A 16,078-nucleotide genomic window follows, 5' to 3' on the forward strand; every position below is an offset into this window, starting at 1 on the left:
TTTTTGTAAAGATAAAATGTAACGTGTTTCCTGCACATTTGCCCTTGCAGCACATATAAGGAAAATTAAATGTTCCACAGGTAGCGCAGGTGTAGAAATAGGCAGCTAAGAGCCCGATACTGAGAGCATGATGATGATGAAGGTGGTGACAGAAGAAGTGGGAAGTGATTATAAGTTGAGTTCAGTGTCAGGGGGAAAAAACAGAAAAACGAAGCAGTTTTTCAGCTCTGAGGTGTGGGCYGTGAAGACCCTGCAGCACCTGCCAGATGGCAGAAGAGCTGATGACAAGTTTCAGCTCTGAGTCTGCTGCTTGTGGCGTATTCTGAAAATGTCATCTAGTCTGGGATAAGAGAGCGATGGTTTTCTCAGGATGTATTCATGGCTCTCCTGAGGATTTTCCTTTTAGAGTCTAAAGACGCTGTGATACTGTTCGTACAAAGATTTTCAGTGGCGCAGGGAGAGAAGGCTTTGAGCAGCGTGACAGACAGACTGACTGTCTGTCCTCAGAGACATGTGTCCCCAAAGACTTGGAGGACAAGACGATCCCCTTTCCTCCACACAGGGGAATATCTTTTGTCCCTTTGATATCTAAGGGCAAATTAGACGTTGTCTCCATGTTTGGTTCTGATTTTTGGCGATGCAGAGTAAACTCGAACGAAAAGATCTGAGGCGTCTGAAGGTTAGTACAATGGCAACAGGTCTTTAATGTATTTTGTTGCTAAACCATTCAGTATTTTATAAACTGTCAGAACTAAAGGCAAAACAAAAGGTCTATTCTTTGAGGTACAGGAAGCCAGTAGCTGCGTTTGCATCATACGAGTCATGATCAGCATCCAGATGTTAACACTGGTAGAAAGGATAAAAAATACGACAGGAAGTGGTAGGAGGATGATAGTGTGGGGTGTTTTTTAATGACTTAGTGGGGTGCTGTGCTCTATTTTCCTAGTTTTAATGAGAACTTGAGCAGCAGCGTTCTGATTTTTGACGCAGACTAAAGATAAATGTCTGAATGAGTTTCTCTAGATCTTGCTGGGACATTCGTCTTTTAATCCTAGAAATGTTCTTCAAGTGATGGAAGGCTGACTTTGTAGTAATCTTTATGTGTTTCTAAAAGTTCAGGTCCATCTTCACCCAGATTTTGGGCCTGATTACTAGTTCCTAACTCTAATAACTGAAGCTGCATGCCGACTCTTGATCATTCCTCTCTAGGTCCAAAGATAATAATAAAGGCTTTCCTAACTTTCAARGGACGAGGTATGGATAACTAGAGGGAATGGATGAGTTGCTTTCTGCAGGTGGTTGTAGTTAAATGCCGACAGCATATGTGTCAGTTATTTGGTTGAGGCCCTGTTGGCATAGCGGCTGAATCTGAGATGAGAAGCAAAGGAAGCCCATGCTGAAATGGTAAAACTTCTCACAACAGAATCTTGCAGCTCTGATTGAGCAAAGAGAATCAGTTTAGAAGCTGATTCTCTTCAGCTTCTAAAGAGCTGAAGAGCTCTTTAGAAGCTGAACCCTGGCAGAGTAAACAGCCAGGGTTTACTCTGGCTGTTCATTAAGTAATATGGAGGGGTTTTTCTACTACAGTTTCAAATAAAGTTAGGAACAGAAGTGGTAACACAGCATGAAAAAAAAATCTAAATCAGACCATTTCAAGAAGTTGAAACGGAAAATGATGGCTTTSTGACTGCGGGAGCTTAGAGCATGGCCTCCTTCTGTCACCACAGGAGCACATTAGGACGGTCAAATGTGCAGCTTAATGGGGACAAATTTCTGAAACAGAGTGCTGACATGCYATCCAGGTTTCACAGAAAGGTTCTGCCAGCCACCTGCTTTAGGGTCTTCAGTGGTTTAATCATTAAATTTAATCTCGGCTGTTTCAGACTTTTATCGTAGCACTTACCCGTCCGTTAGCCTCTCCTTTCCACCAGCCCTGGTCTCCGCCAATCTTGCTGTATATTTTGACGATGTCTCCTTCCCGCAAGGACAGCTCCCTCATGTCGCGTGCTGCAAAGTTATATCTGGCCACTGCCGTGCTCACCACCCGAGGAGTAAACACTGGGAAATGGAAACAGTGGTGGCATTGATAATATGCATAAACGGGGATCCAACACATCTCATTTGTCAAAATGTCATCCTATTCCACACAAATTTCAGATTTTGACATCYTCTACTCTAGGAAGCTAGTATTAAAGTTCTGTCTTGTAGGTACACCTCAGCTCTGAGAGACAGACTCAGACCAGGACAACTRTCAATAGACCATTGAAAACGTCAATGATCTATTGAAGACTCAATGAACCATTGAAGACCCAAACTCTGATTAGTGAAAGGAGATTGTTGCCTAATATCTCTCAACACATGGCTCCATCCATCCTCTACACARTGGTGTAGTCATGGTCCCCCAAAGCTGGATATTTAGGACAACGTTCCTGGGATTGTACTCATCTTACTTGGATGAAGTGAGAACCAAAAAAAGTTTTCAGTCTCATCCGACCACATGACTTTCTCCCACGCCTCCTTTGGCATATCAGTCGTTAGCAAACATCTGATGGTTCTGGGCAAGTGTTATGTACTGCAGGATGCTAATCCATGTGTTACTGTGTGTTACMAATAGCAACCTTTGAGACTGAGGTCATTGTGTAKCTGATCTCTCTTTTCTGATCCATACTTTTTGATCCWCCACAAAACGAGATCTTGCAAGAAGCCTGGGACCGAGGGAGACTGAAAGTCACCTTGAGTTTCTTTCATTTTCAGATAATTGTGCCAACAATTGTTGCTTTCTCACCTAACTGTCCTAAAGATGGACCAACAAGTCTGTGATTGATTTGGTCTTCAACAGACCTCACTATTCATTGTAAGTGAAAAAACATGAAAAGTACTATTTGAAACGATTATATATGAAACTGTTGTTCAAAATGACAAACAAGCATGGAAATAAAACAGAAAAACTTTTTTTTTCATTTAATGAGTGAAATGTAATTCTTGTAAACATTGCARTGCTGYCAATGAAAAGTGCCTCTGAGAAGAAGTAATGAGCATGAGAGCAGATATGTTGAGTAGGTAATTTGAGGTTAACAAGAGCGAGAAGTCAGCGGGAGCACAAAGGAGTACCTGACCAGAAGGGAGCGGAGCTCTGAGAGGAGGAGAAGTTCAGACCTTGTGGACTGAGGAAGGAGAAATTGTAGGAGGCGCAGGTTGCTGCTGATAGGAGGAAACAGAGAGAGAGAGAAAACGAGAAGAAATGAAGCTGGAAGACATTTTGAGATGCAGGCATGCTGAGCTAAAGCAGGAGACGCAGGAAGAGAAGATGAATTTYACAACTCCACGAGTAAATTTGCATATTTATAGAATTCATCTGTGGCTCATTCATAGGTAAGTAAATAGAATACAGTTTGTTTTTTTGTCCCATAGTGGAGGTAAACATGTGACCTTTATTCAGAATTAAGTAATTATGGTGGACGGCTGGTAATTCCAGTTGAGTTTTTGCGTGAGCCACCTTCTGCCATCTGGAATTTGAACCCAAGGAAGCTGTCAAAGTCGCATCATCTGAGCTTTCCATAGTTTAGTGGCGTAGTGGAACTGAATGTAAAGGCTAAAATAAAGTCTATATTAGTAGTTTCTCAGCCATTTTCACGTCTAAACGGTGAGAGGACACAGCTGCATCTTAAAAATCAGCACACTTTGCAGCGTGGAGGTTAAGAGAGCTTCCAAATTTAGCTGAAGCAGAAGGGAAGCAGTGTCGCTCTGGTGAGGGGAGAGAACAAAGGCAGAGCAGTGCAGGACTGAAGCCAGCGCAGCGACAGAGCCAGTATTCATACAGTCTGATGCACAGAGACGGCAGCCAGTTCTGTGGCTCCACAAACCTCTGGGTTAGCTCACTTTCCATTTTCTATCCTTCACTCCTGCATTTAACTGTGTCATCTGCCTATTCTTCTCTGTTCCCCACCGGCYTGCCTCAATTACTCTTTGTATGAGTCAAGAGAAGCTTTGAAATTGGCAGGAGCCAAACACCAGGAAAGCCRAAGTGAGTGGGAGTGAGTTTAGTCTGTCTGTTGTTTTACCCAAAGTTGCCACAAATACGCAGCATCCGCTGCATATTTCGCTCCCCTAAAGGCTCATTACCAAAGCCATCATCGGTCATAAAGCCAGGCGGCCATGCGGGGAAAAGCAGTTCATCTCTGGGCGGAGATATGGTGACCTTGATTTCTCCAGCTCCACATCACAGTGGCAGCTCGCCAACAATGGAAGCCCATTCGTCCTCCTTTAGAGAAGAAGGCACAAAGCCAGAGCCAGGACTCCGAACAATGCAGAGATGTGCAGAAAGGAATGGCTGCTTTGTTTGTTCCAACCTGGTGAAACGTCACAGGGGGAAATCAAGTGCTGCCCTAGTGGTGGAAGAGGACCACATCAATCTCCCGCCACAGAAAAGTTCACATTTTTCTGTGGGGCATGATTCCGATTCACAGATTTTTCATCCTRMATSCATAAATATTCTAAAGAAAATGTCTCTTTGGGAKCTGRGATGYTTGTTTAATGCATATTGAGGTATATTTGCTGGTTGAACTAYAAAAATATGCAACTATATGTGCTTTTAATGCGGTCTCAAGTATATGATMATTTCAAACCCACAGATTTTCACTGCAACGTTCAACAAAAGCGTGCTTACCAGTAAGTGTTGAGGTAACTCTATACTGTGGATGCTCTCAAGTTTGAATGACCTGATCTGGACCTGGTACATCCAACAGTCACAAAATAAAAAGTATGAACTCTTCATTTTTTCTAAAGGGAAGGTCTTTTCATCCACACAGCCTAAACTTCCTGGTGATGTTTGTGACCAACTACGACCAGCCAGTTCATGACAAGGGCTTTTAGCAGCGAAGCCCTGACAGTGAAGCACCGGACACTGTAGTTTCATCGTCGTCATTAAACTGCAATCTAATTTTGAGAGCGAAACACGCTGATTAAACCATCTTCAGGTATTATTTGTTATGTTTTCAYCATAATTACTCACAAGTCTCTAATCCAGAACAATACCAGGAAGCGAAACAAAGCAGGAGGAAATCAAGCAACAAATCTAARTTGTCAGATTTCGGGTTGTGTTGGAATCRACCTCATGTTTGCTAGCAGGAAGTTTCGAAGCGCTGCTGAGGGGAACTTTACCTGGTGAGCGTGTGCTAGCCCGAGTTAGCGAGCGTTCTCTGGACTTGTAGGGATGCCTCAGCGTGGTGTCCAGCAGCTTGAAGCTTTCCTTCAGTGAATGCGACTGATAGTACTCCACCAGCTCCTGTTGCACRGCAACACACACAACATGAGCAAAAGTATTCGCACTCCATTAGGAAACKCAACGTAAAAGTTCAAGGCATGAACTGGAGTTGTGGCAGTTCGGTCTGGGATYCCTAAAGTGTTATTCTACATATCCAGAAATTGAAATTGATGGTTTTTAAATGAATGTATCTGAACAGAAACATGAAAAGTAGCTCCTTCCTTACCAGAAGACTCTCAAACTTCTTTGCTTCAGTGATGTGGATCCAGTTGTCTTTCTCGATAACCTTGATGTGTTTCACTTCATCGTTGAATCTGCACAGAGAAACCMGAAGGAGGAGACGCTGATGCAATCAATCTGAAAACCTCCTGATTCATAATGTCAAAGTTTTATTCCGGCGTAATACTTTTATGAACACAGCGCAATTGAAGTCGTTTTCTAAAAGGTAAAGATTTGTTCACTTATGCAAATACATGAGAGGCTCGTCTCCTCAGTCCTTTTGCACCTGTGTTAAAGGCTTGGAAGCAAATTTGCGAATACAACCCTAATTCATCACTATGTGACAGCTCCAGCAAGAGCTCAAACAACAGTATCTGCGTGGAGCACCGTCTCCAAGGAGAGAGAAAATAAACCAAAAAAGCAATTATGGAAATTAGCTGGAGCCAGAAACAGGCTCTGCACAAGCTGGCTGGGGTTTCCTGAGASACTTTCTGTCTTCYCTGGGATATAAATAAGAGCCGGACCAGCTTCTCCTCCAGCTCTCTGTGAAATGCTCACTTGATGCTGATGGCGAAGCGCTCAGCCTCGGCCGTCCGCTCCCTGATCAGGTACGTCCCGCTGCAGTGGGACTTCAGGAGGTTGTCCGCCTGCTGGCGCTCCATGTTCCCCGCAAACCTAGAGGACGAGGAGGAGAAGAAGAAGAGAATTCATGCCATGCTCTAATTATGATTTTATTTTTTGCCAGAATCACATTTTTATAGAGGTCAGAATCTGACAACKGAACCAGAAAAACCAGAGGATAAATCAACAGACTGATAGTTTGATAGGGAGTCAGAGTGGGTAATGGCWGCTCTGCATGATAAAAATTAGTGTCCCGGCCCTTTAAATCTAAAACGCTGAGATGTTAAGAGTTACATACCAAGGATATCCATAGTAGTCTGCTTCTCTTGATGACTGCCGGCTGGATAATGACTGGAAAGGCTGTCACAAACAAACGAAGGAAGGAATGCACCGACGTGTTAGTTAGATTTAAACAAACTGCAAAATGTTTCAAAGTTTTCCTCAGTTTCCTCCTGAACTCTCCTGCCCTCCTGCTGAGATTTGTTATGATTCATTARTGGAAGCCCTCCATGCAGAACCGGCCCACATCGGAACAGCTCAGCACATGGGAAGCTTTCACTCTCGAGTCGAGCTTAAATGGAGGATTTGCATCTCATAGGAATATTCTRAATGTGGATGACGGCGAGATGYCGCCCYACAGCAGGAAGCAACGGCGAGGGCTACAAGCCCGACCTGAACARGAAGTTGTATGGGAATGGTTAACATAAAGTTCATAATTCAGAGAAAYGACCAACAACACCTAAAGGTGTGTTTGATTGAACGCATTGCACAGACATCAGTTTATTCTCTAATGGCAACAAAATGAATAAAATGTGAAAAGTTTTGGTTGTTCTGCTGAATTTCAAGTTGTTTTTGTTGCTTTTAAGGTTTTCTTTTCCCAGGATTGCCCAGTATTTAGTCATATCCCTATAGCATTTCCAAAACATAATGCTGCCACCACCGAGCATCAACATAGGGATGGTGTGTTAAGGATAAGCATAAGGCAATTCTATGCAGACAATTTTAGTTGGGGTTATAGATTAAAACAGTACAAATGCAATGTTTCTTTTCTTAAACATTTTCTTTACACTTAAAAATTATGCCTCAACTTTGTGTTAATAAGTCGATATCTCATAAAATACCTTTAAATAGGTGGCTGTAAGGTTATAAAATGGAATATACTGAGCAGACGCTTTTTGTGCTGCATTTTCTGGACATTTCGCCTGAAGAAATGATCCTGAATTTCTGCTGAATATGCTTCCAATTTATGTTGGAGAGGCAGTAAAAACCTACCTTCGGGTCTAAGTAAGGTTTTACACATGAACTGGGAAAGAAGCCACTCTTTTGTGTTTGTATCAGCTTCCCCTGCAAGACAGAAATRAAATGTCAAAAAATATGATAACATAATAAAAAAATTCACATTTAAAAAAAAAGATTTTATAGAAGAAAGCCAAATATCCTGAATTATATAATGAGTTTATAAAACTTTCCTCCAGCTGCACTAGTGTGTCCATAAGATGTGAATCTTTGCTGCCCCCTAGTGGCGACATCATACGTTAATGCAGGCAACAGGTTTAAATAAAGCAAAAGCCTTTGCTCTCCTGATACAACGACCCAAAACGAAGCCAATAAACCAGTTTGAGAGACGCTACATCCACCACATCAGACTGGATTCTGACGGGACTCACTGAAAAGGCAACAAATCCATCAAGATTGCTCATCAGCGTCAGACAGGAGCTAGAGCGCCTTCACCGTTTCCTGCCTGCAGCGATCGATCTGGAGCAGCAGCAGCCCTCCGACTTCACACAGAGAGATTAAAACCAGCGTTCTGTCGAGGGATAACCAACTTTAATAGCCAAGATAAATTCACGGCATCACAAAGTCGCCCCGAGTCGCTCTTGGAAGAGCAGAGCCCGACATTAGTGGATAAAAATCGATTATGCCGCCGAGACAATGAGAGACCCTGCAGCGACATCAACTATCATGTAAAAGAATGATTTGTAATAGGGAAATCCCCTCTGCAGGTTTTAATAAGACAATGCAATCAGCATTTTCAAATGTGAAACACAAATAAAAAAAGAAGGAACATAGAGTAAATTGCAGGTTTATGTGTTAATGTTTCTGGTATTATTATTATTAACAGTTTCTAGAAGGTTTTCCAGCCGTCCTGAAATTAATGACTTCCACAAGTCTCAGCTGAATCCTCACAGAAATATCAAGGCCTAGCAATTCATTAAATGTGTTAATCAGCTTTGGCAGTAAAGCTCTGTTTTTCAATACACCATCAACTGTGTTCTTTTTGTAAAAGGTGGGGAAAAAACAGAGTGAAAAGCTGGTAGAATTGCTTTAGCATCAATAACTTTTGATGTTTTCTGTCATTTCTTGCTTCACGTCCCACTAAGATACGATGATCTGGACTTTGATTATTGTTTTCCAGCCATTCATACATACATTTGCTGCAGTGTTTGTGTCTGTTGTCCTGTTGATGACCCAGTTCTGGCCAAGCTTTAGATTTCAGACAGTGCACCGATTATTTCACCACAGAAAGCTTTAATATACAGAAATGCTCAGTCAACTCGAAGTTTATGCAAAACAAACCCGCATTGATGTTTGTTTTGAACATCATTACCGATGTCTTTGTGTTAAAACATGCCTGTATGTGAAAGAAAATAAATTAAAAGGGTTAATTAGTGTCATTAATTAACATCTTAAGCAGTAAGAGATGCTAGTCGGTGCCTCTAGTGGCTAAATCGTAAAATGACAGCTTCTCTGCAACAACTGAGCTTGAGCTGAGTCCATCTGCGACTTGCTGCAGTGTATTTAAAGCAGAAAATACCACTGGAAAATAAAAAGTTAAAACATGCATGTGATGGGGAGGTCTCTGCTCGGATAAGACCAGAAATATATGGGTTTACTGATCCAAGATGTCTCAGTAAAGGGCGATTACTAAATATGAGATGGTGCTTACTAAGCCACTGAAACAGAAATGGTTGTGTCTAAATAAAAAAATAGAAGTAAAAACAACAGTGAAAATGTAACTTTAGTGTTAAGTCTTCAATTTCAATCATATTTTTTATTTTCAATCTCTGATTTTTGTCTGATTTGACTTCTGGATTTTTGTTAGTTTTTTACCTGAACAGTTATAAACCTTTTTGAAGATTTAGTTTTATTATTTTAATCAAATTTCAGATTATTTTCTCCTACTGTTAGAACTATACATATATTTATATTGATCAAGTATTTAATTTTGTAATCTGTGTTTGTTTTTGTCAGTAAATGTTCTGGTTTTTGGACTCTGAGTGGGGGGCAGCTGTACCTCCCACCACGGGGTGTCCGGATCCCCCTTTAGCAGCTCGATGAAGTCTCCTGTTTGGAAACAGAGAGGCGTCTTCCCTGGAGGCGTCGGCGTGCCGTGGTAGTTCCTCACAGCCACCATCTTTGGACCTAGAAACAATTTGAAGAAAAATCAGAAAGCAACAGCTCCATTAAAGACAGAGGGAAGAGTTAAATGAGCATTTATGAGGCCAAATACAGCAGGAAATGTCTAAAGTAAACACACTATAATCACAATTTAATTGATATTTGGTTGCAGAACTTATTTATAAATATTTTGGCTAGCTGTTCCCTTTTTTGATATTTTATTTGGAGGATTCATGAAATGAAGCTACTATTACTTTAGCCCTAAGCTGTCACAGTTAACATTAACAAAATGAAATGACTATATAGAACACACTTTTTAAAAGTATTTTTATCAAGTTTAAATTAAGAAAAAAAATCATAAAATTATAACACTGATATTTTATTTTTATGAACAAACAATAGTGTTTTTCCCAGAATGTAGGCCATGTTTTAGGTTTCGACACCCCTGATATAGACTACATAACGACTGAAGTAGAACATTTATGAGTCCTTTTTGAACCACAAGTTCGTTTTTATTAATTCTGTGTGTAAGAAATCTTTTTTAAATGACCAGTTCTGATTAAACTAATAATATTCGGTCCAATCAATGCTCTCCATTGGCTCTCACGCTGAAGAGCAATCTTCTGAAATGTCCAGAAGATGGCGACAGAGAGCTGTGCAGCGACACCAAGCAGGACAGCTATCAGAACATCAAGCCTCAGGTCAAAGTTAGGAGAAAACTGACCTGGTGACATTCCAGGCTCCTGCAAAACAAACACACATGCAAAATCAGAAACTTATCATAACTTAAATATTGTATGTTTAACTTTAACTGAGGAGAATTTTGCTGTTTAGAAGTAAACTCACCATGTCGTGAGGATCTGAAACAAGAAAAAATAAAGTTTTTTTTAAATAATAAGCATTAAAGTGTGTTTTCTAGTTAGATGCAGATTCACTAATGTGTAACTTTATATCAGGAAGTATGGAGGTGGAAAACAATATTTAATTTTGTCCTAGCAGCTCTGTTTGATTCTTTTTGCTATGCTTACATCAGGTTTCCTCTGCTAAACTGACATGAACTTTAATAAACACCCAAGGATCTCAGTGCTCATCTGAGCTAAAGTTGAAGAAATCTGTGGGACACATTTGGGGTTGTGAATCCCCCTGAAGGGATGGCTAAGAATAATCCAGCTGGAAACCGGATGATAATGTGCAAATATGCTGCAACACACAAATTAAATTTTTTAAGCTTGTGCTTAATAATAATAAAAAAAAGGATATTTGGTGTTTTAGGATCCAACAATACAGATAGAAAATCTGTTAAAATTGATCATTAATTTTAAAGAGCAGCACTGCCAAAACCCTGGATCTCACTGGAGCAAATCATTCTTGCAAAACCAAGTCTGAACCCCCCTGTGGTCTGAAACGGCTTTCCCATGATTCATCCTGACTCCCAGTTGCTGTTTCCCTCTTTGGTACCAAACTCAACGACACAATGAATTAATCCCACCTTCCTCCCGGTTTCTCCTGCTGCTTCCTGGATGCCATGTTTACCTTTTTGCTGCTTCTTGTAAACATGTGTAAAAAACCTTGACACGAATACAACCACACAATCTCACACTAATAAAAATGTATATTTATCTTTTACATGACTGCATTTATCCAGTGAGGTTAACAGGCTCTCTCACCATCACCATTCTAAGCATGTTAATATTAAATGGTATTAAATGATATTAAACTGTTAAAATATATCATTTGTTTGGTTTTATTTAGAAACCCCTCTGTGGACTGTTAAGTGCAATTTAGCTTAGGCTACAAATGTTTTAGTGTTTATTTATTGATTCTGGACATTTGTCCCTTAAATTGAACACAAAATGGAATGAAATGAAATCAAATGAAGCTTTTCATAAAAAGAAAACATACCCTACAAGAATCTGCTGTGAAAGAAACTTTGAATATGAGGAAAAACACCTCAAATTCCTACTTTTAAGTAAAGAGGAGGATCTGTGTTCCTGTGGCGCCGTTTTATCTTCCAAAAGCCCTGGGAACTTTAGCATGGTATGAAGAGTGATGCTACTATGATTTAAAGAAAATATAGGATTTTCTGGTCTACCATCACAAACATAAACAATTGGATTTTAACTGGAATCATCTGTTTTGGTTTGAAAAGACAAAAACTGAACTTTTCAGCATCAAACTCTCGTAAAACAAAGGCTGAATATGTGGGAAAGCTTCTCATGCCCACTGGTAAGCACGGTGGAGGAGCTGTGGTGATGTGGGCCTGTGCTTTTATTCCAGAAGTCTTGTTGTAAAGCATAACATCCTGACATTTTTTAAATGATGGAACAGAAAACTGATTATCGGTCATCGTTTGATCTTCTAGCAGGATGATAAAACAAAATCAATACAGAAAAGCTTCACTAGACAAAACTAACACTGACTGATGGTCATATTTGTCCCCAGATCTAAATCCTTTACAAAACCCAGCAAGATTTGTAAAAGTTGCACAACGAGTAATGGCTACAGATCCATGTGTTTGTCCACTCCGACCCTGTAAAACGTTAGAAGTGCTGTCTTAAGATGATGCCGCTGCAATGAAAGACGCATTCAGGCTTTTTGCACATATTCCCAGGGGTGAAGGCCATTGGGAAAGGAGCTGTGATTTAGACCGATGACTGTCATCATATAGACCATTAGCGTTACTATTTGCCACACAGGTTTTTGTCAGAATGCTCCCAAAGAGCGCCTCTTAACTCCATAAACCTAAAGTGAGTAACAGATGCTCTGAGAAAGAAAACACCTACTGATTTTACAGATGGTGATCACTTCCAGACACTCTTTGTGAGCTCCTGTTCCACAGCGAGAGCAGTAGTAGCCCTGATAGAAGATGCCCCTGGAGGAAACACACACACACACAAACTTTCAGAGCTGTAATGCAAACAGGAAGTGTCTCAGACGAACATTAACCTCCAGTTTGTTCTCCCAGTTTGCAAATATGGCTGCCTTCTCATCGTTTCCTGCTGTGTTATTCTTTAAAACCATAAAGCACACGGGTTTCGCTTTGACCCACGCGGTCTGGAGGTGTTCCTGTAATGTCCACAGTAAACACTGCATGCATAGCAATGCTGCCGCGCCGAATACCGACTCCCATAAATCACGGCAGGATCCACCGGGAGATGCAGCGCTAATTAGCATCTAGATGGCTGGCTCCTGCCTCCGAAGGCTCTGTGAAATTCAGGTCAGCGAAGGCCGGGAAAATGTGCGGGTCAATACACAGAGCGGCGCTGATCCGGCTTACTGGGATGGAGGTGAGAGTGGTGATCCACGACAGCGGCGGGTCGTGACCCGCTGCAGTCCAGGAAGCTCGGGTTTGGGCTTACAGTTGGGATGTTTCAAAATATCCGTGAGCTCAGAGGGTTCTCACTCTAAAGTTGGAGTATTTTAGTATTTTCACCAATTGATTTTATTTAGTTTATTTGCTTTAGTCTTAAAGCCAAGTTTGGAAGGCTTGAAGGACATTAGCTGAGGACGTAAGTAGGAGCTTCACTTCAGTTTTCTTTCTTTTTGTTTCTTTATCTCTAAGAGATGATTTGCTGCACTCCATAAATCTTTTCTTTTTCAAATTTGTCTTCCACAAACTTCTGCGTGGTTTATCAGGATTTGATATGGAAAGTATGAAACTGTAGGAATACGATACACGTTTGTCGTCTACATTTGGTTGCCACGGATTTAAAGGCAGCAGAGTAAAGGGGAATGAAGACACGTCTTTTAGAGAAAAGAAATATTGGAGACTATTTAAAATGTTCATTCCGCTTCACAATTTTGCACTCGTCCAAAAGCTAGAATCTCAGTAAAACAAACAGGTTCAGAATTAGCTGATTTTTCTTATTTGCAAAAATATTTGTGGATTCTTCTTGTAGAGTATATCTAAAATTTTTGAAAGAAAATACAGATTGGGAAAATATCTAGATGAAGACATAATGCTACCTGATACCCTACTGGCGTTTGCAAAGCAGCCAATTGATTTTTCTTTGAGCTGATTGGCGGTGCCTCAAGAGCGGAAATACGAGAGACTGTAGATGTTAGCTAAATGCTAAGACGGTTCCAACAGTGCATATGTATGCATGCTATGGTGAAGTTGGTGTTTTAATTATTAAAAGGGCGTTTCAAGATTGAGTCTAAGAGTAAAAGAGGGATTTCCAGCCGGTTCTGGTCACTAACCCCCCACTGCAAATGCCCTGAAATAAAAGTCCTACCTTAGGAGCATCTTGCAGGCTCTGCAGTTGGTGTTCTTATCAAAGGTGTGCATTTGGAAGTTGTGCTGGTTGGCGGTAGCTCTCTCAGGCTTGATGTTGGACCTGAACAATAAATAGTTTTTTGTAAAATAAACCGACCAGCCAAGGCAGATTCTGACAAGAACGCAACCGCCGTCCGGTAGGGATGGACAACAGATTAACATCACGATACACACAAGATCTGGATCAATATAACAGAATATTCATTATGTAGAGTATTTACTAAACTCAGATCCAGAACCGCACAGCATTCTGGGGGATGTAGGCAGAGGAAAGGCTTTTGTGGCTCATGGTCAGTTAAGCAAGGATGTAACTTAAACTAACTCACATATTGGTTGCCTAGCAACAACCTGTTGAGTAACTTGCACAGCAGCAGTTTCAAGTTTTTTGCCACCAGGCCTTTTTACTAAAAATAAAAAAACAATGGCGTGGAGCAAAAACTAATCAAAAAATTGTTTATCTTCTAAACAGCACATTGCTTCTTAAAGAGAAATCTGATTCTGATGGCTTAAAAGTTTTAAACTACATTGCGTGCTGCTAAAAACAGAAATATCTATTTAACGTAAAAAACAATTTACTCGACCAAATTTCCCAGAAAAGCAAAGTGCTGCAATTCAAATCCCATTACTTCAGGTAGCTCTGATTTCCTCTGTGTAATCATACTTACATGGCCATCTCAAACTGCTCCATCCACTTCCTCTTGTTTTCTTCCGTTTTACAAAAGAACTGGAAGCCCTGCTTCCCTTGCAGGTGGATCAGGTAGAAACCATAAGACCACTAGAGAGAAAAAGTGAGCGTATGGGAGATGGAAGAGGGATATGTGGATGGCAGTGGCAGACAGAGATGGACAAAAACAAACAAAAAAGCTAGTGATCAAAGCAAATTTTTGCAAACTTTATGTGCTTTGTGCGTAATCACAGTCGGTTCGGAGATGGGGAGGAAATAAAGAAAAATCCCTTGCATGCTTTAGCGATGCATCTGAGCAAAACAACAACAACAAAAAAAGAGCAGGTCACAGAGCAGAGAGCTACATGTGCAATCACAGCATGACACCCAAAGAACAACACTTCTAAAAATAGGCCTCCATGAGAAGATGAGTTAAATAAAAGGGGGTCGCTTGGGCTTACCATTTTTCCACTTGACTGGCAGGCATGCAAAAAAAGAAAGACACCAGAGAAAGACCCAGTTACACATGCAAACATGGACGGAGTCATGCAGATCCAAACCAAAAGAAAGCAATGTTAGACCGGTGGCACAATGCACTATGTCTCCATGAATCCTAAATGACCTTCATTGCATTTACATGATTGTTCAAGCAGGATGCAACCTCGATGCATTACTCATACGTATCTGAAATTATCATCAACAAGCTCCTTCGGCTCAAGGACACCATTTGTAATGATTACACAGGCTGTTTGATCACGAGCGCCGGCGCCGCCGCGGAGATTAAACTGTGGAACAAACAGCTTCTGCTCGGTCCGATTTCAGAGCAAAACAAAAGGCAAATTGGTTTCTTACCTTTTTCATGTCTCTGTTGTTCATGGGGTCGTCTGACATTTTGTACAGCTGGAGCTCAATGATCTCCTTCAGCTCGTAGCTGTAGCCTTTTCTCTTGCAAACAATCACCACTTTGTCGAAAAGGAAAATGTAGCTGCAGACAGAAAAGTGTGGCACGTCAGTAATCAGACAGGGATGAACGGGTTCTGGGTGGAAGTGACATAACGTGACTCAGTAAAAGGATATGAAACTGACTGGAGACGGCAGTTTGTGATGAAATGTTGTAATTATTGGATTGTAATAACAGTTTAATTGCAAAAATATAAATGTAATTAGACTTTTATCTTATGTTAAATTGAAAACATGGCATTGTTTTGCTAATTTCATAATATTAAGGTAGTTACTCTTATTACACATTAATGACATAATCATTACTTTTGGTAATTACATACCATTACTTCGTTATCACATATTTACTACTAAACAATAACTCTATTGCCAGCATCTTGTTAGAAGCTTACTAAAAGTTAATTGCATTGCACATAAAATTTCAAAATACTTAAATTTTTATTACCCAGATGTTACACAATTGTTGGTGCTGAGCTGTAGTGGTGCATCAGTTCAGTCAAAACTCCAACTCACCGGTCTTGTTTTGTTCTGTTGACGATGGAGGACACCTTCAGCTCTCCGTCTATCTTTGGCCTGCCGTACTCCTCCAGCTTCACCTGCTGCTTACATTATAAAGACACACAGGGTGGCAATCTGATGCACCATCACTCAGAAACGGAGCGTTGCACAGCTGGTA

The 16,078-nt window shown here is 40.7% G+C and overlaps 1 protein-coding gene across 1 annotated transcript in view; it reads right to left on the bottom strand.

Annotated features, from left to right (window-relative positions):
- Positions 1–10: 10 nt before the first annotated feature.
- Positions 11–16,078, bottom strand: part of vav2 (vav 2 guanine nucleotide exchange factor) — a 177,619-nt gene continuing 161,551 nt past the window's right edge. The window contains exons 13-28 of the mRNA XM_008424709.1: positions 15,916–16,004; positions 15,295–15,427; positions 14,904–14,918; positions 14,444–14,553; positions 13,738–13,839; positions 12,286–12,374; positions 10,349–10,362; positions 10,227–10,245; positions 9,399–9,526; positions 7,376–7,447; positions 6,402–6,463; positions 6,041–6,157; positions 5,490–5,577; positions 5,161–5,284; positions 3,112–3,201; positions 11–2,058 (exon numbers count right to left, since the gene is read on the bottom strand). Of these exons, the coding sequence (XP_008422931.1) occupies positions 1,880–2,058; positions 3,112–3,201; positions 5,161–5,284; positions 5,490–5,577; positions 6,041–6,157; positions 6,402–6,463; positions 7,376–7,447; positions 9,399–9,526; positions 10,227–10,245; positions 10,349–10,362; positions 12,286–12,374; positions 13,738–13,839; positions 14,444–14,553; positions 14,904–14,918; positions 15,295–15,427; positions 15,916–16,004 (1,431 nt within the window). The 3' untranslated portion in view covers positions 11–1,879. The remainder of the gene's footprint in view (positions 2,059–3,111; positions 3,202–5,160; positions 5,285–5,489; positions 5,578–6,040; positions 6,158–6,401; positions 6,464–7,375; positions 7,448–9,398; positions 9,527–10,226; positions 10,246–10,348; positions 10,363–12,285; positions 12,375–13,737; positions 13,840–14,443; positions 14,554–14,903; positions 14,919–15,294; positions 15,428–15,915; positions 16,005–16,078) is intronic.

The sequence above is a fragment of the Poecilia reticulata genome, linkage group LG12 (assembly GCF_000633615.1).
Source record: "Poecilia reticulata strain Guanapo linkage group LG12, Guppy_female_1.0+MT, whole genome shotgun sequence".
In the NCBI taxonomy this organism is placed as follows: Eukaryota; Metazoa; Chordata; class Actinopteri; order Cyprinodontiformes; family Poeciliidae; genus Poecilia; species Poecilia reticulata.